The sequence below is a fragment of the Rhineura floridana genome, chromosome 3 (assembly GCF_030035675.1).
Source record: "Rhineura floridana isolate rRhiFlo1 chromosome 3, rRhiFlo1.hap2, whole genome shotgun sequence".
Classification (NCBI taxonomy): Eukaryota; Metazoa; Chordata; class Lepidosauria; order Squamata; family Rhineuridae; genus Rhineura; species Rhineura floridana.
The window spans coordinates 41,970,064-41,996,670 of record NC_084482.1 but is presented as its reverse complement, the minus strand read 5'-3'; the positions used below and the strand labels follow the sequence as shown (position 1 = coordinate 41,996,670).

At 39.8% G+C, this 26,607-nt stretch overlaps 1 protein-coding gene across 1 annotated transcript in view; it reads left to right on the top strand.

Moving 5' to 3' along the window:
* NOL11 (nucleolar protein 11) overlaps positions 1 to 24,385 on the top strand; it is a 40,325-nt gene extending 15,940 nt beyond the window's left edge. The window contains exons 10-18 of the mRNA XM_061615569.1: positions 2,237 to 2,340; positions 8,133 to 8,210; positions 10,148 to 10,332; positions 10,528 to 10,653; positions 11,574 to 11,801; positions 13,781 to 13,859; positions 14,761 to 14,853; positions 23,903 to 24,010; positions 24,230 to 24,385. Coding sequence (XP_061471553.1) covers positions 2,237 to 2,340; positions 8,133 to 8,210; positions 10,148 to 10,332; positions 10,528 to 10,653; positions 11,574 to 11,801; positions 13,781 to 13,859; positions 14,761 to 14,853; positions 23,903 to 24,010; positions 24,230 to 24,340 — 1,112 coding nt within the window. The 3' untranslated portion in view covers positions 24,341 to 24,385. The remainder of the gene's footprint in view (positions 1 to 2,236; positions 2,341 to 8,132; positions 8,211 to 10,147; positions 10,333 to 10,527; positions 10,654 to 11,573; positions 11,802 to 13,780; positions 13,860 to 14,760; positions 14,854 to 23,902; positions 24,011 to 24,229) is intronic.
* Positions 24,386 to 26,607: the final 2,222 nt, after the last annotated feature.

The following is a 26,607-nucleotide window of genomic DNA, read 5'->3' as shown; positions in this document are numbered from 1 at the left end:
TCTGACCTCCACTGCTTTAAGAAAGGCCTTTACGGCCTTACGCTTTCGAACTATGCCCTCCGCTTTTTTGGAGGGGAGATATGCAAAATGCCCTATTCATCAAAGACTCTGTATTTGTGAATATCCTGAAGTGGAGGACATCGCACACTATTTACTACGATGTGCGCTGTATACCGAGCCTAGAAGGAAATTCCTTGCCACCATTTTATACTCCTGGAGTTACAGACCACCTTTGGAGCAAACGTGTGCTCTTCTTGCTCCCTCCGATCCATGGGTAACACTTCAAGTGGCAAAATTTGCCTTGGCGGTGGGGAAATTGAGAGCTGGTCATTTAGCAACTGTGGGTATGCGTCTGGAGCCCGCCCCTGACTAGTCTATTTTAACTATAAGCCCCTTGGCTTGTTTTTCTTTTAATGTATTTTAGGTATTGTGTGTGATCTCTTGTAATAGGAGTCTTTTATAGTTTATATGGTTTTATTTGCCTTTTCCTGTTTGATTGGTTGTACTATATTGTGATGGCCACTGGCTACAAACAATAAAATTTCCTCTTAAATAGAGACTTGGGTTCATTAGAAGGCATTGTACTAAAGTTCTTCAGTTTTTAAACGATCCAGTTTGTAATATCCAGTAATATTTTTCTCTTGGTTGTATTTCCCAGTTCTCTCTGTTTGCCAATAAAAAAAGTATTTTAGATAGCATGTTGAAAAATATATTTAGAGATCTCCCTTTATCTATGTATTAATTATGTTTACATTCACTTAGATTTCAAATATGTTACGTAACCCAGTTGTATTTATTTCTATTGAATTGTTCACATATAATAAGCTATAGTTAAACTAGGAACAAGCAAGTGTACTGATAAACACTGCTCAAATTGCACCCACCTCTCTTTATCACACAGGAAAGAAACAAGCCAGAGTACTGGCTTAGCAATATGTGCAAACCAGTGCTCCTGGTTTAGAGCAAAACATACCATGAAAACAAAGCTAGCACTCTAGTTTGTTTGCTCCTGGCATGGCAATGGAAGAAGGGGGTGGGTGCAATTTGAGCAGTGTGCATCAGCACTCTTGCGTGTTCCCAGTAAGCTGTAATTGGTTTAGCTCTGGCCCGGTTAACACATAATGGTAACTCAATCTCAGAAAGACATGCAAAAAACAGGGGTGGGATGAGATGCTTTTCTTCTTACTACTTGTCCTATGTCTAGCCAAGTGCAATGTTTCTTCACAAGTAGATTTGAAAACTAAGGTGGATGGACCTAAATAACCCAGTAACGGGTGGTGTTTACATTATTTAGTGTCACCAGTGTTCATGGCAAAACGGAGGTCATTGGTCAGAAGAGGTTACAACCAAAATATAGATAGAGGAGTCTCAGGAGATTTGGACAGGGGGACAGTTAAGAGATGAATGTGACAAAATGCATTTAAACAAACTTAATTCAGTGTGAATTAAGAGGTAAGACATGGGGTAGTGATTACAGTGGTGATTGTTATGTTGTGAACTCTTCAGCTCAAGAGCAGTATGCATTAAATACTTGCTATTTGTATAGTACATGTTGACTAATAGTTATAGATGCAAACTTTCTGGAAATCGTGAAGCTGTGGAAAACCCTTTAATTCCCAAGGTTGCTGGAGGGCAGAATTATTTTACCCATTTTAAACAATTTTTTATCTGCTGTCAATCTAGTATTATCTGCAGCTAAATAAAGCCTTGGAATATGAGATCAAAACTTGTGCTTCTCTCTGATACGGTCCTGACACAAAAAGAATAGGTCAAGAAAATGTATTGGATGGATTCAGTTATGACATTGGCAGTGTTTGGATGTCTTGGTAAGCCATAGCCTGAGCTGGTCATGCTGGGGAGAAACAAACCATGAGCTGTGACTTAGTGTTGCAGCTGATGTAGGGATAGTGGTTTGTTTTGTTCCAAACAAACATTGAATCTAGATCACAGTTTGTTTGGAGCAAAACAAACCATGATTCCTGGTTTGGATGTAATGCTAAGCCAGGGATTGCGGTTTGTTTCTCCTCAGCACTAACAGGGAGGAGTGTAGCTGATGTGATTGGCTTCTCCATGGTAAGCTCTTAATTATGGTTTACCAAATGCAACCATTGTAAAAGCCAAGTTCCTTATCAAGTATTATATAATTGCCACTTTTATAGAAATCTCATTTTTTGGAACTTGCGCATATCAAATAGTTTGCTCCCTTTAAAATGATATATTCTATTTTTGTTTACAGAAATAAAGACTGTGCCTGTGAATTGGAATATACTTCAGGAAGATGACCTAATATGCATGCAGCCAGATCAGCCTGTTCCTGCAAAGGGTGAATCTAACAGGCTGGTATGCATGTTTCATAGCCGTTTTTCTGTTTTCCTTTGCTGTTCATAAACCTATTCTTAAGTGCAGTTTCCTCATGACATCAAAATGTGACTGGGTTGATATGGGTATTTATTAATAAACCTTTTAAAAATACAGTTTTCAACAAAAAGGCATCAATTCAAGAAGACAGCAATTAGCAAAAACTCTGAAATATCCATCTCATTTATGCAAAACAGCCAGAACATTAATCAGATTGATGCAGTGCAAGGGGTTCTATCCATAAATACTTTCCCAATAAATCCCCACCAAAAAATCAACAGTAAAATTTAAGAGAATAGTAGTCCAGCTCTTAACTGTGGAGTGGATGGGTGCTCATTTAACCTCACTGATCTGCATAATATTAACAGATGAAACTTGGAAGTGCCAGTTCTACCCTTCTGCTTCGGTTTCTGGAAGATTTTCATTTTAATTCTTTGGGCTTGATCCAGATTAAGCAGTTGCATTTGGTTCCTATAGTCATGACTAACTTTTCACATTGATTTTTAAGTCTAGTCTTGTTGATTTCAGTGGGGATTAAGTGCAAACAAGGACTGGAGCATCCTCTGCCGTTTCACCAATAAACTCTCTAACGTACATTTTTCCACATTTGGAACATGAAATATTTGGGGTATAAATGTGCATCTTCATAAGTGCTTTTTAAAAAAACCAAATAGCTTATACTGTTTCCATAACTCCAACTCATGTCTTACTGATGAATGAATTTCAATAGATTTCATACAATGGCAACTGCACTTTCATAGAATGAGAATAGGTTTGTAGGACACCTGGATATGTTATCCTTTCATTTAATCATTAAAAGTTCCTGTATAGTATTTTGTTGACTGTACCAAAAAAAATCTTATAAAGTATCTGTCTCAGCTCATGAACAATCTTGTTAACTTTAATTACAAATGATTATCTGGATTCAGAAAACACAAAGTTGCCAGTCCTGATAGCATTTGTGCGTTCACAGAAGGGACCAAGATCTAGCTCCCTCTAAGGAAGGAAAGGACTCCAAAATTGCCTATTCCCCCTTCCCTCTGCACCACTTGCACTACTATTCCAGAGGATCCCTCAGTCCTCTGGAGCAGTTTGAGATGGCTACAGAGGGCTGGAAAAATCACTAAAAATTGCCTCTTCTTCTCTCCCCCCCCCCAAATACTTTGCAAACTTGGTGGCTATAGCCAGTCTTGTTGCATTCCTATTTCCATTTTGACAGTTAAGAGACAGATCCCTGTTGATAATCCTAAATGGTTTATACTGTTTATAACACAGGTGGGCATCCTGCAGCCCCTAACACCCCCTGAAGCTGATCCATTCTTCTATTCATCAGATTAATTCATTCATTTTTTTCTAATTTTATTAGCTTTTTGAACTGTTTCTATGTAGTTTCTGAAGTATTAGAAGGGGTAATATTTTGATTAAAATGATATTTTAAAAACTTTTTTCCTGGATGTATGGCTTGGGGAAATTTCCCCCGCTTCCTGAGAACAAATTGGTATGCTTTTGTGTGTGTGTGAGGGAGGGAGAGAGAGAGTAAAGTCAGAAAGGAATTACTTTCCATGTGCTTTCCATATTATTAGCTGTGTTAGTCTGTTGTATTGAAAAACAAAGTTTGAATCCCGCTTTGAGAGAAAGCCCCTGAAACCCAGCTGGGTTCAGAGTAGATTTGCATAGGATTGGGAATTCAAAACTGAGATAGCCATGGCAAACAATACAATGGCCTTTATTCTGGATTAGCTAATCCAGAACATTTTTGTCTCTGACTCTGCCCATCTTTGGCTTTGGTTCCACCCGCTGCTAGAATGTTTGCCCAGACAAATTACCCCATAGGGAGTATGGCCCTAAACAGGAAAAAAAGTCACACTCTGCTTGTTTTTAAAGGCTAAAACCTCCTTAATGTAGTGTTTTTCTCAGATGGACCTCTCCAGCTTTTCAATGCAAGCATCTAAAAAGACCAAAACAGAAACTGCATATCTCTTTCCTTTATTAAATTATTAACCGGTCTTAAACGTTCTTGTTTTAATATTCTGAACAGAATATACAGTAACTACCAGTGAACTGAAGTTGCTGACAGAATTTCTAAAACTACAGTATATTCCGGCGTATAAGACGACTTTTTAACCCCGGAAAATCTTCTCCAAAGTCAGGGGTCGTCTTATACGCCGGGTGTCGTCTACCATCTACCACTTATTACCCCACCTTACTTGTGTCGAGAGTGCGGGTTTGTGTGGTTGCTGCTGGCTTGGGGTGCCGCATTCTTTTTGCTTGTGTGTCAATTTCCTTGTTAATTTTTCCTCCTTGCTGGGTGTGTGTGTGCGGTCTCTCGCCTCAGCGGCGGACGCGGCTTGGCCAGGAGCTGCAGCTGCAGCCTCCGACCCCCTTTTTCTCTACCGATCCTCCCTTTGTGCCCTGACGATCGGGAGCCTGAGGCTGCGGCTCCCTTCGTCTTTGATTTTTACGGGCGGCGCTTTAGTTCCCCGTCTGGAGCCTGTGTCTGCGGCTCTTTGCCTTCCCCTTTTGGCGGCTCCTCTTGCTTGGACTGCCTTGCTCCTCGTCCGCGGCGCTTTGTTTCTGCCCTAGACAGTCCTCTCAGCCCACGGCTGCGCTTTGCCTGTTGGTCGATTTTCTTCGGCTACGGGAGTTTACAGGCTGTACTGCCTCCTTTACGGAGTTTTTTCTAGCATATTTCCATCAGCCACGATTAAGTTGTTCAGTCCCGCGGCCGTATTCTACCGTGGCGGCTCTCTCTAATTTTACAGTTAAAATTTCAGATGCCATTCTTTTCTGCCCGCCATTGCTCATTACGTTTTTTAACAGTTGTTGCTGGGCAAAATAAACGTCATTCTTGTTCGATTTTCCCGCTTTTTCTACGGGCGCCATTTTAATGGTCGTTTTTTCCCGTTCTCTCTGAGAGCCCATTAGCATTGCAAAGGGGAGGGTTTTTCTCTCTCACGGGCTGGGGTTAGCGGGACCCAGCTTTTTGTCAAGCTACCTGTGTGTAATCAGCTCCCTGTGTACGTGCTGCAGATAGGAAGTACTTCACTAACCCAATCTCTGCGACTGACCCTGGCAACTATTCAGTTACTGCGCTTATCTGCACCAGTATAAAGACTCTTTTTGCTGCAACACTGCTGATACTTCACTGACTGTACACCAGGTCAACTGATAGTGTGTCAGACTGTTGACTACATACAAAGCTATTTGGCTATATATCCTCCAAAGCTTTTGATACTGTGCAATCCTGTGCAATATTACCTTTTACGCCAAGTGTACATTCTGCCCAATCGTGACAGTGTACATCAGCCAGTGCATTCTGCCCCAGTCGTGTGCCGTGTACTGCGCCTGTTCTAAGACCAGTATCTGTACCTGTTGATACAGTATAGCACCAGTACATACAGTACAGTATACAAATGTCCAACAGTCAAACCCCCATCATGGCTCCACCAGCAAGAAGAAAGAAATATGAAGCCAGTTTCAAACTTAAAGTTGTAAACTTTGCCATGGAACATAATAACTGCGCTGCTGCAAGACAATATAGAGTAACAGAAAAGATGGTTCGGGACTGGAAAGCAAATGAAAAAGCATTAAAGAGTATGCCAAGGGGTAAGTGTGCATTAAGAAGAGGCACCCCACATTGGCCAGAACTCGAAAAACATGTAGCAGACATGGTGAATGAGCATCGCCAAAACAGTTATGTAGTGACACGAAATAAAATATGTTTGTTTGCACTTCAGTGGGCCAAATCTAACCCAGATCACAGCAACAGATTTAAGGCCACTGTATCCTGGTGTACTAGATTCATGGGAAGGCATAATTTGGTACTGAGGCAAAAGACGAAAGTTGCCCAAAAATTACCTGCAGATCTTGATAGCAAAGTAAATAGTTTCCATCGATACGTAATACAACAGCGCACTAAACATGGCTATGCGTTAAGTAGTATTGGAAATATGGATGAAACTCCAATGAATTTTGATATGGTTGGAAATAAAACTGTCCATCAAAAAAGTGAAAAAACAATTTTAATTAAAACAGGACATGAGAAGTCCAGTTTTACAGTGGTACTAGGATGCACAGCTGATGGCGCCAAACTGAGACCAATGATTATTTTTAAAAGAAAAACAATGCCGAAACTCAAGTTCCCTGTTGGTTGTTTTGTACATGTGAATGAAAAAGGCTGGATGGATGAAGAAGGGGTAAAGCTATGGCTTGATAATGTATGGAGCAGGCGACCAGGTGGACTTATTCAAAAACGTAGTCTACTGGTGTGGGATATGTTCAGGGCTCATTTAACTCCCAGCACCAAGCAAAGGCTTGCAAGACTAAACACAGATGCGGCAGTTATTCCTGCAGGATTGACATCGTTGGTACAGCCACTGGATGTGTGCCTAAACAAGCCATTTAAAGATCGCATTCGAGAACAATGGAATGAACGGATGGTTAGCGGCGAAAAGTCATTCACAAAAGGAGGAAACATGCGTGCTCCACAGTTGGATGTTTTGTGCAAGTTTGTCATAAAAGCCTGGAATGATATTGATGCAGAAACAGTAATCAAGTCTTTCAAGAAGTGTGGCATATCAAATTCATTAGATGGTATGGAGGACGACTACTTGTGGGAAGAGGAAGCCGAAGCTGAGACCACACCATCTGATACAGAATTCGATCCATATGATGACTGCCTTACAAATGTATCACAAGATGTCATTGATGTACTTATGATATCAGATGACGAACAGGAGGATTTTGAAGGCTTTTAAAGGGAAACTGTTTGGTTGTCAGCTTAGAAAACAAACAGCATGGCAGCTCCCATGGGTTTATTGTCTTATCCTTCCTTTCAGCTTTAGAGTGAATTAGGAAAAGTTTAATCCACTTCCACTGTTTTATGTTTACGTGTTTGATGACAAACAGCCTTATGTTTGTAAGTGACAGTTTTCCTGCTAAGTACCTGCATGTCATAAGCATTTGAATTAAAATTACCATATTGAAATCAAATCTGATGTTTTTTTAATTTTTATTTGGTGTGTGTTGGAAGAGGGGTAGTCTTATTTATTTATTTTATTTATTTATTTTATTCGATTTATTAGTCGCTCATCTGGCTGGAAACCCAGCCACTCGGAGCGACGTACAAAATAAAGGCATATAAACATCAGACATAAAAGTATATAAACATCAAAAAAGAAGCAATAAAACTAAACAACAAAGTAGAAGCTATCCCCCAACCCACACAGCCCAACCCAAAGATCAGAAAGTCCTCCTAAAGAAGCTCCCTTTTGAAGGCTGGAGGGTGGGGCAAGGCAGGTGGAAGCAGCCTCCCCTGATGGCAACAGAGTCTCTCTCCCCTCATAGTCCTTCTCTTGAGGCAGCTCCCTTTTGAAGGCTGGAGGGTGGGGCAAGGCAGGTGGAAACAGCCTCCCTTGATGGCAACAGAGTCTCTCTCCCCTCATAGTCCTTCTCTTGAGGCAGCTCCCTTTTGAAGGCTGGAGGGTGGGGCAAGGCAGGTGGAAGCAGCCTCCCCTGATGGCAACAGAGTCTCTCTCCCCTCATACGGCGAGTATATCCCAAACTCTATATTTTAACTGGAAAAGTTGGGGGTCGTCTTATACGCCCAGTCGTCTTATACGCCGGAATATACGGCAGTTGTAACAGACCATTGTTCCAGGATACAAGTTTCCATTGGCTGTTGGTTTTTTAGCTTTCATGGAATTTTAATTATCTTAAAGAATCTTACTATATATGTTAAATATTAACATACTATATATGTTAAATATTTACAGTTGAGGTCAAGAAAGAACATAGGTGCAAAAACTCAACTGGAGATCCTGACAGTGAAACAGCTTCTTTCAATTATCAAGGTAAATATTAATTTTTTTAGCAAAATGGGGGGAGGGAGAGAGAGAACAAGGTATCTTGAGTGCTCCAGATGAAGTGATACCGGGCAAAATTATGTATGGATGCATATTTTTTTTAAAGTATATTAACTTTTAAAATGGAATCAGCAAAACAAATTAGATTTAAAGTAGGACTCATTTTGTGATCCATCTTCTATTGACTGACATTATGAAAGCAATTGGACACCTTGTGGGGTTTTATCTGTGCAGTAATTATTTAGCAAAACTAGAATTCCCACTGAAATATACAACTGTATTTACAAGGCAGAATGGGAGAGTTTGTATAGATTTTTTTTCTACTGGAACTTCCATTTGTTTGCTTATAACTTCATTTATGTAGGACAGGGATGGAGAACCTGTGGCCCTTCACACTGGTAACTCTACTTAAATAAAGTCAGGAAAAGCAATACAACTTGACTATGACATAAACGTATGAACAACTATTCAAAAGCAAAACTGAAACATATGGCAATTGGAATATTTTTGTCAGGTTTTTCACTCTGGACAAAAGCTGATCTGTTAATAGGTATAAGTTCCTGGAAGGCCTGGTTCACATATATCATTAAGTCATGGTATGTTAAAGCAGTCTACACATAAGTACTACATGAACTGGCTAAGCATGATTAAGCGTACAGGTACTCAGAGCAAAAATTGCAGCCGCTTGTCTGCTCCCCATTCCTCCTGCTGCCAGACTGTCTAGATTTTTCTAGGTCATAGTTCGGCTTAGTGTTAATTTCTAAACTTGGGTTCATGGTTTGTCTCGTGCTAAACAAACTATGGGTGGTAAGCAAACAGCAAACCTTGATTACAGCTGCCTGTTACCAGGATAAACACATATTTTCAAGTGTTAAAGAGTAAAAGGGGAAAAAATTAACTCATTGGGATACTCCAGATAGTGTGGCAATAGCAAGAATGGCAGAAGGAGGACAAGGGAAGTGGCTGTGATTTCTGCTTCAAATACCCACACAGTTGCTCATAGACGTTAAGCTATTGGTTGGCTTAATGTTATGTGTGAACCAGGTCAGTGAGTCATCTCACAGATGCTCAAACTGGTTTGTTTCCATCCAGTCTTGCCTCATGAATTTGTAGCTTGATGAACATATGGGCTGCGGTACCAAACAAACCTATAACACCATAACATAGTTGGAACAAACCACAGTTCATAAGCCAGCAGCAGACCCTCCCTTCGGACCATAATGGAACTGAAAGCCTTCTGCAATGTAAAGAACTTTCAGTTTGAAATTAGAGCCAACTCAAATGTTTGCAGTTGAATGTGATCTTCTAGTAGTGTTTTCATTGGCTTTACGGCAATATTGGAGAAAAATCTAATTACTCTGATCCTGAGAACCATAAGTGTGTGTGTATGGGAGCTTATGTAGGGAGACTTTCCCATCCCCTTCTCTCCCTACATACCACTGCACCTCCTTACTACCACTACTACCAGAAGAACCTCTCTGATATGTTGGGATCATTCTGAATAGCTGGAATGGGGCTGAAGGGGGAAACTGGGCAGAGGCATTTTGTTCAAGGAAGTGTGCTAACATATAGTATACACTCAGTTACTAGGGCTGCAAACCATTTGATCAACTGCAAATATGATTAATGGAGAAACTCATTTTTAACAATTTATATATATATAAGTGCTTAGGAAAACCTGCAGATGGCATTCTTTGGGAAAAGAAATGCTTTTCTAAGATAGTGTCAGCTGTGACATGTACTGGCATCTTAAAACTATTTTGTTTTCCTTCAAAACATTCTCATGCAGATGCACAGGATTGCATGGTAAATGGATTGAAATCCATAGGACAATCAACTGGGTGATGATCTCAGTAGTTGTTTTGATTACTAATTATCACTAGTTAAAAGCTTTCTGGCACTATTGAATAAAACATTTTTTTCAGGATTCCTCTCAAAATATAATCGAAGAAAAGCTGAAGACATTTTTGTCCAGTACTCAGATACCAGACTTTCAAGCATCAGTTGGATGTATATTATCTGCTCTTGTGAACAAGTGTAAATCAGAGTCATCATTTTACCCTCACAATTGCCTGGTGCAACTGATCCAGACACAAGGCCTCTCTTACAGGTGATCAAGTATTTTTTTATAATAAAATGTAAAGAGCTGGAGTCCTTTAGAAGCTTTGGCAGTGGTGGCTTACTGGAAACTGCTTTTTTGTTTATGAACCTGTGGTGTTCCCAGATATTGGAATATTTGAGGGTGGGTTAATATTTAGCAGATTACAGATTTTTCCAGAAATTAACTGTTTACCCTGTGTTCTAGTATGTGCCCAGATTTAATGGCAGTTGCCTTGGAGAAAACAGATATACACTTGCTACAGCTAGCTCTACAGCAGTTTCCTGACATCCCTGAAGTAGTTACATGTGCTTGCCTGAGGGCTTTCCTGAGGTAAATATAAAGCAATTTAACCTACTATTGTACTGATCATTCTTACAATAGCTTGCTTTGAGGTACTATTCCCCCCCCTTCAAAGTACTTAATGTAATAAAGGGTCTTGAAAGGCACCATTGTGTGTGGACCCTAGACTACCCCTTTCGCAAGTAGTAGAAATGATGTGTACTTTACCCTGCTTAATTTTCTTGTGTATGAAAGCTGTTTATAATGGACTCTGTTGCAGTTAACAGATGAATTTTCAATTGCTTTAGAAACCTTTTCAATTGGGTAATGCTGATTCATTCTTTTTTTAATTGACTGTGGCCAGAAAAAGTTAATATATGAAATTGGGGAAAGTAAATTAACTACCTGATAGCTTTCAGCATTCTCCAAATGCTCTAGTCATCTCTAGAATGCAGTGTTGCCTGCCATGGGAAGTTGGCCACTGCAAGTGTGGATTTCCCTGCCCTTAAATATTAGACAGGCGCCATCTCTGTTATCTGTTTGGCACCTGTGAAGACCTTCCTCTTTCAACAAGCCTTTTAAGTTGAGACCGTATCCCAGTCTGCATCTGTGTTGGAATTGCTTTTTAATGTTTTTAAACTTTTTTAAAAATATGTCTTCAAAGTTTTTTTAGATGCTTTTAAAGATGTTTTGTTTTAATGTATTTTAAAGTCTGTTGTTATGATGTTTTAAAGTGTTTTTAGTGCTTTTGTTTGCCGCCTTGGACTCCTGCTGGAGGAAGGGCAGGATCTAAATCAAATAATAAATAAATAAAGTTAGAAGCAGGGACTTTCCCATACATCCAAGGGAAACCATGTTTTTCTGTTTGTCCTGATTCCAAATAATCTTCCTTATGAAGTGTCAAGTTTATGATTTTCTTATAAAATGCCATTGTAAACAAATATCAGTATATGGGAACCTTTTCTTTGTAGCATTGGTGATGACCGCCTTGAAGAAATGAACCTGCATTTAGATTCTGTAGCAGGTTGTGTTGATATTGTACACAACAATAAAACTGAACAACAATCTAAAGTTATACAGAATGGCTTCAGTTCTGAACCTCTGGAAGAAGAGAGCTGTGACACACAGTTAACTCAGAAATCTCAAGTGATGGACGCAAATGATATATGTCCTGTTGGACCACAAAAGGCAACGTTGCTGTATCCTTTGCTGAATGAAAGAAGCTGTAAATTACAAAAGGAAAACTAAAATGGATTTTTTCTTTTTGGGTTAAGAACATAGGATACTGAGTCAGACCATTTGTCCATCTAGCTCAGCATTGTCTGCACTGACTGGTAACAGCTGTCCAGGGTTTCAGGCTGAGTTCTCTCCCAGTCCTTCCTGGAGATGCCAGGGATTGAACCTTGGACCTTTTGTGTGCAAAGCAGATGTTCTGCTAACTGAGCTACTGCCTTCTCCTTTATTGTATCCAACAAAGTTGTTCCATTCACACAAGCACTTCTGCTTGTGCAGTGCAACTTCCCTCTCGTTACACCCCCACCCCAATTTGTCCTGGGAGTTCCCTAACCCTCCATAGCAGGATGGGGGCAGGGGAGAGAAAGTTCAGTTGTGCAAGTGGAAGTCCTTATGTGAATGGAACAGTCTTGTTAGATACAACTTTTTGTCTACAAATACTGAAGTGTTTTCCTTGAATCTGCTCGGTATTATATTCTGAGTGAAAAGAGAACCTTCAGATGCATTCTCTGGCCTCTGAACAGATAATGATGCACAGCTTCCCCAGTGATTAGTACCATTATTTCTACAAAGGCATGCCCTGGATTGAAATGAAGCAAGCTTGTCTGTAATGCCTGTTTGCTACAATTCTGCAAGTCCTGCTAGTTGCTATTCCCACTTATGTGTTACATGGCAATTTTGAGTAACACAACCATATCTAGGAATAGTGGCTATTGCTAGCAGAGTAGAACAGGATGGTAATGTTACCCTTAGAAGGAAAATTATGCTGTGGGACACTATTTAGCACTAAATATTTCTTTTCCCTGTATCCTGTTGTAACTATTACAGAGCGCCCTCTAGTAGCACCATTTATTTCTCCATATTCAAAGAGCAAGGGTGTATGGAGAATTGAGTTTTGGTGGCTGCCTTATTTTTTATGAAGTGTAGCACACTCACAGAGGTAGAGGATGATGTTTCCTGGAACTCTGCTCTCATGAGACTGTACTGAAAGTGTAGCAAAGATATGGGCTGGGCTGAGAATTCGATTCCTTTCCACTCCATGTTGATACAGTGGTCCATTTAGGTTTATCTTTAACATACTTAATCCTCAATCTAGAGGCTAGCTCCTTAAATTTGGCTATCTGCATCTTAGTGGCTAAGCAACAGGAAGGCACTGTTTTTCCCCCAAAGGATCAAAGATTTTTCAGAAGCTGTCAAGATAGCTTTTTGATTCTGCTAAACCATCACTGGTGTGTGACTGCTTCTGGCTGTGATATTTGATATGTTCTAAGGTATAGACAGACAGGTTTATAGACCTGCATATCCACAACTAAGCTTTTCCTACCTCTGAAACTGCTATTTCACTGATGCAATCAGTGTTCACCCTTTTCTCTCTGACTGGGGTGTATGTATTCTCTGGCTGAGGTTTGATAGACTGTTAGTCCTTGAAGCACTCCTGATACATTATAGGTTCCTTAGGACTTCATTATGACAACAGGACTTCAGTCAGTCACACTGTTCCACACCTTTGGTACCTTATTCCTTGGAGTTCCTTGGAAGATTAACAATCTTTTTTGTTTTTCTGGAGCCAGTGCAAAAAACATGGCAACTGAATATAGTGGCTTGGATCCAGAGTTGCCATGAGCAGAGCTCTGTTCACAGGATGCTTCCCAGGGAGGTGGGGTTTTTTTGCCACACCACCACCATTGCACCCTGAAGAGAATAATGGGGGGGGCTGTAGGGAGAAATCAGTAAATAGCTTCCTTCCTCCATTGGGAATCTCTGATTAATCTCAGTCCCTTCCATGGCCAGAAGGATTTCTTCAACTTCTGGAAAGAACACCAGCATTCCAACTTACTTTGTTAGCCTTTTTAAAGATGTTGCCCTTAAGGAATCTTTGGGGTAGAATGGGATACAAATCTTAATACATGTTGATCCTTGACACTATTACCATAATCTTATGCAGAAACACCATTCTTCGTTCAGCATACAGTGAGACATTTCTTTTGCCTCATTTGAAAGATCTCTCAGCTGAACAAGTCATTGTTAAGTATTGACTTCTCTCCTGGTTGTTTCTAAGTAGCTTTACTCTTGAATGCACATTTCTCAACGCTGTTTCTTGAGCATCTTGTGGCTTTTTAAACATTAACATAACGTTATCAGATAATTGCATTTCTCTATCAGCATTAATTACATTATGTCTAATCCCATATTGAATATAACTGTGAAAAGTGTGTGTGCGTCGTTTGAGAAAACTATCCACTGAATGATCTTTCATCTCTCACTGGTTCTGCAGAATCTCTTTGGTCTCTAGTAGTGATATAAGCTTCAAATATGTTACTGTAAGTTTTAGCATGTGTTCATGACTGCTCTTATTCAAATTCTTACATTTTATATAGATTAGAAATAATTTGTTGATGTCTGTGAATCTTAAATCAATACAGTAAGACAGGTTTGGTGTATGTTAATGTTTGTCTCTGCCTGGATAAAGTCAACATGGAGTGGTGATGTATTGGTAAGTCTGAATTGAATAGCAGCAAGACAGTAGCATTATACCCAGTCGATCACTGCACTCTGCATATACCATCTTATCAGAAGGTCCGTTCTGCACAGCATAAGAAGCAGACCTTAAATATTAGACAGGGGCTGCCTCTGTTGTCTTTTTGGCACCTACTGAAGACCTTCCTCTTTCAGCAAGCCTTTTAAGTTATCCCATTCTACATCTGTGTCGGAATTGTTTTTAAAGATTTTTAAAAGTCTTTTAAAGGATTGTTTTTAAGATGTTTTATAGACGTTTTTAATGTTGTATTGTCTGTTTGCCACACTGGGCTCCTTCTGGGTGGAAGGGCAGCATATAACTTTATTAATAAAATAAATAAATACAAACAAGACTGCATATACTTAAATACATCATTTTAAAGTAGTGATTTGAATTTTTCTTCCTAGTTATTTCTTCGGTATTTGCAGTATCTCTATGTGAAGTGCAGTGAAGACGCTACTATGGACCTTCCTGGAATGTTTTGTTTGACCATAAACCAGGTAGGGATTAAACTCTTCATTATTATTATTCTGAGCTATCAACACCCATGGGTAATCTCTTGGTACAGGGCTTTCTCGTTCTTTTCAGTGAAGGGACCTGAACTGCATGTGCACTTCTCTGTATATTCAGAGTCTGTTCCAGCCCAATGGAAGGTGGAACTCTCTTCAGTTAACATTTATTCTAAATGTTGGACTTCGTTTCTTAGCTGCAGAAATAGTTGTATAGACTACCTTTGTTCCCTTTATCATGGTTAAAGAAGAATATACTTTCCCTTCTGCAGTTGTTGATGGTGTAGTAATAGAAGGCTTCTTAACACACATGATGTCACACTGTCCTGTTTCTCAGTTCTGGACAGAGGTCATTGTCTTTTACATGCACAACTCTAAGGTGGAAAACAAATTCTCAGAAGAAGGGGAGAGAGTGTTTTGCTAACCAGAGCAGAGAAAAGGAGATGAGAGCATGCTCACATGGCATGTGACTCTGGAAGACAGGAAAGACTGATAGTTTCTCCTATCCAATGCTCAGAGAAGCTCTTGCAGCTATTGATTGGTGGCAATACTGTGTGTGCATGTTGAAGCCAGAATCAGCAGCATGGGCTAGGAATTCTGTGCAGGTGTTGTGTGACTTTTCAGCTCTTAGACTTGCAAGTTCTGCCATACAATTGCTCTGAGTTAGGATTGCAGCTAGGTAACAGAATCTGTTTCCCTGCAGCTTCCCAGTCTGGTGTGTTGCACCGAGAAGTTCCTTAAAAGGTGATGGTGTGTGATGTATGTGTGAAAAAATCCAGCAGAGAGCCGGGCCAGAGCTTGCCTTTTCTTGGAGTTTGGTCTCATAGTACTGCATGGAGTTTGGTCTCATAGTACTGCATGGAAGGGAGGACATGTGTGGGGTTTACTCCATCCTAGTCATTCTTATTTCAGGGTTGAGTTGTTTACCTCAGTTAAAACTTCCTTTCAGGATTGGGCTTGAGATTACTATCATGCCTCAGGCAGTATGTTTGTATGCTGGTCCCTGGCTTTCTAGGGGTGTTTTTGGAAAGAAAATGTATGGTCTTGTTTACCTAAGGGCTTGATTGCATTTTAGGTGAATTCTGTCTGTCTTTGGCATGAGTAAATTTCACTTCCCTGGGGTTGATTCATTGCTCCCACAAGATGCAGTAATGGCCACCAGCTTGGATGGCTTTAAAAGAAGATTAGCCAAATTCATGGAGGACAGGGCTATCAATGGCTACTAGCCGTGATGGCTGTGCTCTGCCACCCTAGTCAGAGGCAGCATGCTTCTGAAAACCAGTTGCCAGAAGCCTCAGGAGGGGAGAGTGTCCTTGCACTCGGGTCCTGCTTGTGGGCTTCCCCCAGACACCTGGTTGGCCACTGAGAGAACAGGATGCTGGACTAGATGGGCCACTGGCCTGATCCAGCAGGCTCTTCTTATGTTCTTATGTACCTGCAGAGCGGTTTGACCAGGTCAGCCTTTTGTTTTGCCAGTTCCTGTACTGTTGCAAGAAGAGAGCCAGGCAGAGTAGAGAGCAAGGCAGCCTGGCTTTGGAATTCAGGTCAATATCAGTGTATGTGGGGTGATTCATGGCATGCTGCACTGGTCTTGCCAACTTCCCAGTCCACCATATGGAACCAAAGAACAGGCTGCTGCAGGCTGCCGTATTATATCACGCTAACTTGGTTCTGGAAACAGATCTCAAGTTTATGACAAAATGGCATTGATAGGATACTTTACAATCCTATCAATTGAATCATACCTCAAGACAGTCCAGATATGCAGATGATATGTATAGTCTACCACACTAAAAGAGTAAATGCAGTCCAATAATCCACCAGCAGACAGAAGATCTGTCTTTGCTTGCCATATGTGAACTAGGTACATATTGTAGATTACAGAAATCAGATCCTTTTTTCCAAATTTTTCATTAATTTTCAATTAGAACATACAGCAAATTATATTACCTTGTACATGCTTTTCTCGAATAAACAACCAAACATAAAATATAAACTTATGCAGTGTGGTTCTTTGAAAATGTAAAGTTATCAAATAATTTCATTGGAGAACACTGTTCATATTGGAAGTATATTACTGGCATCAACATTTGCATTGTAATAAATGTACATAACCTCTCCACATAGTCCTATGTGTACAAGGAGGACGAATGGTCCCTTTTTTCTTGTTAACAAAGTTAATGAAGGGAGACCATATTTCCTCAAATTTGTCATTTTTTGTTAGACCATATACCACCCTTTCATACTGAGTTAAGTGTTCTGACAAAGCAATCTCCCACACCCTTTCTAACCGTCCCGAGTGTGAGGGTCCCATAGGATCCTTCCAGTGCCTCGCTATTTCCATGCAGGCTGCAGTAAACAATAAAGCAATCAGTGCCCTATGATTTGCCTTAAGATTCAAATCACTTCCTAGGGATATCAGCGCCAAGGATGGGTCTTTAACTACATTCTGAAGCGTCACTTGGGATACTTCAGTGAAGATGTGTCCAAAATTCAGTTGGAATTTACCGCCCCACAATTCCACCATAAATGCATTAATGTTCCTTGTTCACTGCATTCCCTCCAACATAATGGTGACACTTTACCTGTAATGTGAGAGAGTCCAACTGGGGTCCAGTGCCATCTTAATAGGGTTTTGATTGTTGCTTCTTGTATACGAGCAGATGTAGTTTTCAAGGGGGAAGATAACCATAGATTATTCCATTTGGCCTCTTTTATTCGGATGTTTAAGTCATCTTCCCAAGCCCGATGAAAGGTATCAGCGTTTCCCATTTTATCGTCATTGAGTATCTTGTATGTACAAGAGACTGATCCTTTTAATGCAATGTTTGAGTAAGTATAATGATGCTCGAATGAAGTGAGGGAGTGAAGATATGCCCCACCCCTTAGTAGCCTCTTAATAAAAGTCATGACCTGTAGAACGCTAAACCAATTGATTTGTAGACCACACAGTTTATCTCTCAAAGAGGCTTCAATTATTGGGCGACCCCTCTCCACTAGGTCTCTAATCCTGAACAAACCTCTCTCTTTCCAATCTTAAAACTGTTGGTATTTTTCAGGAGAGGAGAATTCTGGGTGGTCAAGGAAAGGGATTAGGGGGAAGTCCCTTGGAGCTAATATTTTCCCCATCTTTTCCAAACCACCAAGGTGGTATGAGTAAAGGGATTTACTATTTTATGAATAGCTGCCCGTGACAGGTGTAGGAAGGGGACTGCGTGGAGAGAGGGCTGCCTTGGAATCAATTCGATTTGAACCCATGGGATATTTATATTTCTGTTGATGATATGTACCATTTGCTTTAACTGAAACACATTGTAATATAGCTGTAGATTAGGCATAGCTAAGCTACCTTTATGTTTAAGTCGATATAATGCAGACAGTGAACCTACTTCTCTTTCCACAGCGGACAAAATCATTAAGTATGTTTTGCCAAGCGTTTATATTTTTGGCTTTTAAGTGAATAGGCAGGGTTTGGAACAAAAATAAAAATTTTGTAAGAATAGACATCTTGACTTCCTAACCAAGAGAGATTAAGGTGTTTCCAAGAATGTAACTCATTTAATAATTGCGAAGGTTACCAAAATTTCTTCTATATAATTGATTCAATTGATTGAAAATCTCTCCCCAAAATTCATTTTATGTAATAGACAATTTAGGAAGCTCCATTCTATTCTATCAAAGGCCTTAAAGGCATCTAGTGATATCAAGGCTGCTTTCATTTTTTTATTGATGGCCTCATGGACTATGTTTAACACCCTTCGAATGGAGTCTGCTATGTTACATTGTGGAATAAATCCTGTCTGGTCTAAGGATATATATTTCCCAATAAGTACATTTAATTGGCCTACCGTAACTGCTGATAGTAGTTTACATCTATATTGATTAGGGCTATTGGTCTGTACAAGCCCACTATAGTGGGGTCTTTGCCTGGTTCCAATACAGTTACAAGCCTAGGAGTGCTGCCATGTTTCTGGTATCCTTCACCCCCCCCGATCCCCCCCGATAATATGTTATTGAACAGTTTAGTGAAGGCTTTATAAAAATTCCCCTAGAATCAGTTGGGCCCCGGAGACTTCCCAGTTCTGATTTTTTTTATAGTGCCTCTCACTTCATTTTCAGACACTGGGCCTTGCAAGAATTCCCTGTGCTCCTCTGACAGTTGGCCTATCTAAGCAGCATTTAGATATTTTTCTATAGCACTAACATCAGGTCTATCTGAGGAGTACAGGGAGACATAGAACTTTGTGAACTCCTGCATAATGTCTCTGGAGTTTGAGAATAGGTACCCCTATTTCAGCAGTGCCTATTCAAGCCTGTTTCACTACATTACCAAGGCCATTGACATTAAATGACAGCACTTGCACGTCCAGAGATTCTTGTCTAGAAATCATGATTCCTGCATTTGGTGAGCGCTTCCATATAGAGTAGCAAGGAATGTTGCAACTCTCCACGCTGCATCAAAAACAAAAATGAACTGAAGAACCATTGAACTCAGTTCCAAACTAAACTTACTGTGCGACTTCTGGGAAGGATTGCTTCGCTTGTGCCTGCCTCTGAGATGAGCTCTCTTCTCAGAGGAAGCTTTTTCAGTTTTAAAACCAGTCAAAAGGTTTTTTTTGACTGGTAAAAACTTTCTCCCAGGCAAGGGAGAAATGAAGAGATCATACACAAGCTTTGTTGTGTTTGTTGGGGGACTTGAATTCATTAGGATCACCTATGAACGAAGGACCAGCCAGCAACGTCGGACGGAGCCAGGGAATTTCAAGCAAGCTCAAACTGATTAAGCGAGACGTTTTTCTTTTCTTCAAAGAAAAACAGATTTTAACAGGCAAGCATTCTTCTGTCTATCCTTATCATTTGGCTTAAATTGTTGCAGTAAAAGAGATTTGTTAAAAGAATCAGCAGTAAAGAATCCCTGGGTGAGTTATAACTTTTCTCTTTTATACACGGAATTAAGGCGGAAGGAAATCGAAATAGCTTATCTTTGTTTTTATTGCAAAAAGCTGGCCTGGAATTGAGCATTATAAAGATACAAACGGATGAGAGGCATCTAATCTGAGGAGAAAAAAATTGATTTATATGAACTTTTGAGTATTATGTGTCTGGGACTATTTTTTCTGGTCTACTTCATTTTGACGAATCTGCTTGTTCTTTATGCCACTAACTATTTGGATGCTGTGAACTAAATTTGTTTTGCATTCTTGGACACATAAGAGATAAGGCAGTTTGTGCTGTCTACATTATGATGTCATCAGGTTTGGAATATTAACTCCTTTGTTGCTGGAAAAAGAAATAAATTGCTCTTTGCTTGGGAATAGTGCTATATTGGAAATTGAAGGGTTTATTTTCTTCTTGGCTTTAAGAATGACAATTAAGAAAGTGGCTGAGACCCTGGATGTAAATATGTTTCAGAAAATAATGGATGAGATTGAGATAACGAAACAAGAACTGAGACATGGCAAACAAGAGATGAAAATTGAATTTGGCAAAATGAAGCAGGAGCTGAAAGAAATAGGGGATTTTATGAGAGAGGAGGTTGATGAGATCAAAGATATAACTAGACAAGCAATAGAAGAAGAAAGAAAAATTAAAGGGAAGATGCAAGTCCTGGAGATTGGAACAGATATATCAAATGTGGAACTGGAAAAAGATTTGGAGTTTATGGACCTTAGAGATAAAGATTACTGTTTGGAATTCAGCATTGTCCCTGAAGAAATTGATGAAGATATCAGAGATAAAGCTATCAATGTTTTGAAAAAATTTCTGGTCTGGAATGATGTGATGGAGCTTGAAATAGAGAAAATTTATAGAATTAATTACAGATATGTGACAATGGAAAAACTCTCAAGAGATGTGCTAGTGCATTTCGTAAAAAAGAGGAACAGAGATATGACTTTACAACAACATTCCAGTAACACATTCAGAATTGATGGCAAGGAAATATTTGTGAGGAAGGAAATTCCCATTAGACTCTTATTATATGATTATGACTATGACAGCAAGATTATTATGGATGCAAGGATGGAAGATGGAATTAACACTGATAATGGAAGAATGGCTATTGAAATTACTGGACCTAGCAGACTTGATGAGATGGATTAATCGACATGTTTATTTGGAGAAAAATCGATGGATATATTTCTCAAGGAGTGGAAACCTCTCTTTGACTTTTTGCGGAAAGAATAAAGTGATGTTAATGAGATTTGATGATTAATTAAGATAACTACTGGAGGAAAGTGATTTTGTAATATATTAAGAGACAGGTTTGTTATATATTATAGACCTATAACTGATCTGCGACAAATCGGAAGTCAACATTTTATTTTATTGTATTAGTTATTAATTTTTTTTGTTTTTGTTTTTTGTTTTTTGAAACTTTGAATAAAAATTAATGATAAAAAAACAAACAAACTAAACTTACTGTGCCTAGCAAGATACCTGCCTTCTGAGGCTGTATCGCAGGTCCACTTAGGAACTTAACCCATCTCTAGGCCTCCACAAAATGATGGGGGTTGCATTTTTACTTTTTTACTTCTTTTAAAAAAAACAAGATTTCTCCCAACTATGGGACAATTGGTATCTGCATTTATAGACTGTCACATGAAGGTGGCTTTATAATACAGGTACAATATATGCCTATATTGGAAATGAAATGAATCAGGAAGTGTTGCTCTATGTAGATGGGATTATCAGTTCTTACTTTTCCCCCCTTTGTTTCCTTTGAACCTGCTATAAAAGCCCGTTATCGCTGTCATCTCTGTCATCTTCGCTTCCCTTCCTTGGACTAACCATTTCGGGTATAGCTACTTCAAGCTCTGTGAGCAGGCGCTCGGCTTGAGTGTCGTCTGAAGCTGTGAGAAACTTGCCTTTGTGCTGGATGATCAATTTAAAGGGGAACCCCCACCTGTTAGGGATTCCTGCCTCTCTCAGAGCTGCTGTATAAAGGCAGGAAGCATGGCGCCTTTTTAGGGTTTCCGGGCAAGTGTTCTGAAATACTTCTATGGAAGTTTCTCTGTATTTAACTTCCTTTAGATTCCATAAGGCCGTAAATACTGCTTCTTTAATGTGGTATCTCTCGAACCGCATTATTATGACTCTAGGAAAGTTGTCAGACCTTGATCTTTGCCCAGTCACATGGTGAGCCTGTTTAATATCTTCTAATGATACAGTAATTCCCCACATACCTGAAAATTCTTTCTATGCCCCCTATTTTCCTGTTCTTCCTGACAGAGCTCAATGTCAGCCATCACCATTTTGACAAGTTGAAGCTCAGTGTGATTATGAAGGCCTATTTGCATTGCCTCGCTTGCCGTTTTAGCAATGTCCAAAATCTAAGCGGACAAAGCTTCTATTTTAGTCTGTAATGGTTGCAAGGCTGCCCCACAGTCCTCCATTAAAGCCTGTCTGAGTTTGCCAATTTGCTCATCAGCATCATTACTGTCTGTCAATAAGCTTGTCAATTTTGCACCTTTGCCATGTTATTCCCATCTTCGTCTGGTGAGGAAGACAAGAATACAGTCTATTCCCCACTTGTGCTCAACTTTGGAATTTTTGAATGCTGCTAAAGCGTGCTCTGTAGCATTCCCTATATCCTACTTACTTCTAAATGTTCGATCGCTCAATTCTGCCACCTTTCAAAGCCTTTATCATCCCATAGCTACCAGAACAAATCTATTTTGCTTCCATTCAGCTTGGCGCTAAGCCACACACACCCAGAAATCAGATGCTTGACACCACTTTGAATTGAAAAACCTGGGGAATGAGCAGACCTGGGAACACTGATCTGCACTCTTTCCTCTCTCCCTTCCTCTCTTATCAGTCTTTGCTCTATTTTAATTTTGCTTTTTGTAATGGCCATTTGTGTTGTATAAATTAAACAAAGAGCAATAAAATATTTGAAAAATAAACAGGGAAGCACTTGCTGGAGGCTGACCTTCCTGACTGCATTGGAGCTGCTGCTCATTTAAGTAGTTGCTTGATCAGGATACTCTTAGCCGTGTCAGCAATGCACACTAATACTTTTGTAGAATCATTATTGAAATGTGACAGTTTCACCTTGTTTTCCCCAACAGCCAGGATTGTGTTTTTGTTTTAAATTTAAATGGGCAACACTTAAATTTCTTGCAAAAAGTCTGGTATTTAGTGGGTACTTACACACTAGTTAAAAGTTTACCATGTAGTGAGTGTGGATGGGGGTGCTATATCATATCTCAGAGACCCACTTGAGGGAGGGAGACGCAAATCATCTCACAGATGGGTTTGTTTCTCTGACCTAAAGGTTAGTCTAGACCACTCACTGGCAGCAGTGGAGGACACATTTTGCTTGACATTAAATCATGGACCCAAATGATTTGGTGAGTTTCCCCAAAGAATTACCATAGGATACAAGTTTTTATATTATAAAGAAACAATTTCCTGAGGAGTAACAGAGTTAGCATGTTACACTGAAAACAACCAAGAGCTTTGTGGCACCTTAAAACTGTTATATCCAGCTAAGTTCTACTCAGATTAAACCCATTGGAATTAATGTACCCAAGTTAATCATGTTCATCAGTTTCAGTGGGTCTGCTCTGAATAGGATTAACATTGGATACAACCCCAACCAACTTAGTCTGGCATAAACATTCATAGACTACAGTCCACTTCATGAGATGCATAATTGTACTAAAATGATTGTCTTCTGTGGCATGTCATTATTTTCCATTTCACCACAGAGGGTAACATCTAATGGTCGCGTATCTCTGCCTCTCCTTACTCCTGCACTTGCTGTGCCACCCAGATGTGGTCCAAAGGGTCCTCCAATCCTGAGGGGCAGATTTGAGGGGACAAGGATTGGAGGGGGAGGGGAGAAAGTAATCGCAACTCCCATTATGCAAATAGAAATCTGTTCCACTTGTGAATGAGTGCCATTGCAATGATGCCCAGTGCAATTATAATATCTAATAAATGAGATTGACTTGCTTAGAAATGTCCTGAGAGTTGAAGTATCACATTTGAGTTTAAGTAGCTTATGCTTATCTAACTCTGGTTTCATTTTCAGATCATCGACTGGATATGCCTCCTCCTAGATGCTCACTTTACAGTTATTGTGATGCTGCCAGAAGCAAGAAAGTTGCTTTCTAAACTACACAAGTTTGTTAGAGCCCAAGTAAGTTTCCCTTCTTTTTGAAATTGCAGCCATAAACACTGGTTGAGTATTGTAGATGGTGATATCAAATGCATCTTTCCCTTCAAAAAACACAAATCCTTTGTTTGCTATTTACTGCCCTTTTACATGGGGGCAGCAACATTGCAACTTGTGAGCATAAAAGCAGCGTTAAATGGCACCAGGAAATACAAACATGTCTTGACCCTTTTTCTCTTTTAGGTGCGTTTTTACTCTGAACTTAACAAGATTGAAGGAAGCCTGAACCAGTTGCAGATGCTACAACAACCAAAAGATGTGGGCTTGTATTCCATCGAGATTCTAAAACTTTGAATATGGCACGTTTCTCATAAAACAATTGTTATGAATCTGTTATGATTTTTTTCCTCTCTTTGCATTCAGGCTTGAGATCTCATTTTTCTGCCTTCTAAAAACATTGAATTTCTCATTGGTGACAAGTTCTGACGATATCAGCTTAAGTTATTCCTCTCTAACCAGATGCTCTCCAGGTGTTTTGGACTACCAACTCCCATCATTCCAGATTGTTGGCCATGCTGTCTTGGGCTGATGGGATTCGGAGTCCATAACATCTGGAGGACATCAGGATGACAAGGCTGCTGTAAGTCACATTAGGACTGCAACACCTTCCCTAAACACCATGTACATAAACCATAACTCAGATTTTCTTTAAAATACACTTTACATGGGGGTGTTCCGAAGGAAAGCAACATGCATACCTTTAAAAAATAGTTTTAGCTTGTTTGCACTTAGTCTTGTAGACCTGAATAGCTTGCAAACAAAGAGGAAAAGCTCTACAACAAAGTTCAGATCTAGTACTAAAACTTATTAACTGGTGTCATCATCTTAAAGCACTGCACATGCAATACAGTTATGGACAATTGTAATCCCGAAAACCCTGCTTAAGAATAAGTGTTATAGCTTTTCTGCAAGCCCTTCAGCTTCAGACAAAAGCACATTCTCCTAGAAAGGAAGACCCCATTGAGAGAAACACTCCAAAGAATGCTTCAGTCCACACCTTGGTCAAGCTTCCGTGCTGATGCAACCTTAGCACACCCTGTAAGAGCTCCCAGGCTTCTAGGGGGAAAGATGTTTCTGAAGGAACAATTTAAGACTTTGAGAACCAAAACTAGATGGGGATGGGGGTAGTTTAGATGTAGTGTTGCTTTGCTGCCTGCAGCAGGGAATAGGAAGAAGAGATTAGAGTCACGAGCCACACGCCACACTAGGTCAAAACAAGCTTTAATTTTACATAAATTATCAAGTTCCAGTAGCTTGGTATGTTAAAACAGCAGTAACTTAAAAGTGTTGTCCAGTCCATCAACTTGGCAAACCAAAGAGGAAAAATATGTCAATGGACAATCACTGCTCCCTTTGCCTGTTAAACTGTCCTTATTGTTGGATTCCCAACCCCCAAGTTTTTCAAATAAGTTCCTGAAGTAGTTTAGAAAGTGTCTACAACTGCTTGTACCAATAAGCCCAACACCGTTCCCAGCTCTCAAGTAAACAGTTATGCCAGTGCAAGCAGAACCATTTAGCAAGAAACTGATAAAGTGAATACAGCACAGCAATGAGAAAAAGGGGAATCTGTCAGTTTAGTTGACACACAATAGAAAGCCAATCCATAGCTTAGCATGAATGTACAGGTTCCTGGTGAACAGATGTGGCTCTTGCGTTCCTCCCCTGCTCCTATTGCCACGCTAAGCTATGGTTTGGCTTAGGTTGTCCAAACCCAGGCTTGTTTGTCTGGCTTCAAACAAATCACAAGCTGTAAACTATCTCGTGTGAGACAAATCTGAAACCTGGATTCTGATTACATGCCAAGACAGACTATGGCTTAGCCCTGGCAGCAGGAGGCTTTGGGCGTACAGGGGAGACTATTGCCTAAAGTTTACATCCCGTGTTCCAAAATGCTGTTTGATCACTAACTGTCCATTACCAGGATAAATGCATATTTCAGGTACCAAGACTAAAAGGTTATAGCTAGTTCTCAAATGAATTAGTCCAGTATTTTATAACAGTATGGTTAAAAAAAACCTTCTATACCTGCTTATAATCTATACCTGCCTATAATCTACAGGCATGGGGCGACTGGTGTTTATAATGTGGGGGAAAGGTGGTAACAGCTTATACCAGAAAACTTAAGCAGTTTATAAAATGGTTCTATTGGCAAATCACAGTTGAAAGGTGGTGTGTTATGAATGGGGACCCCAATATAACTAATCTATATTATGGCATTCCTGTAGACCACATTATATTTGACAAACTGCTCTGAGACTAACTCTAAAAAAAGCAGGTTTGTGCCCTCTTGTTTACTGGCAAATAAAACAGTCACTTCATAATTAAAATGTAAATGAGATTAGCTTTGTCATTTGAGACTTTAATAGATGGTGATGTGACTGTGGTTTGAAAAAGTACTGTTTATACCTTAATAGATCAATCAGAAAATGTCAATGGCCATTCTGATATGCTAAAAAAGCCTTGTGCAGCTGTTAGATAATCACAACACTTATTGCCAACTTTTAATGTTACAAAATCTGCAGATTGTATCCTGCATTTCATTTTCCACCCAAAAAGCTTTG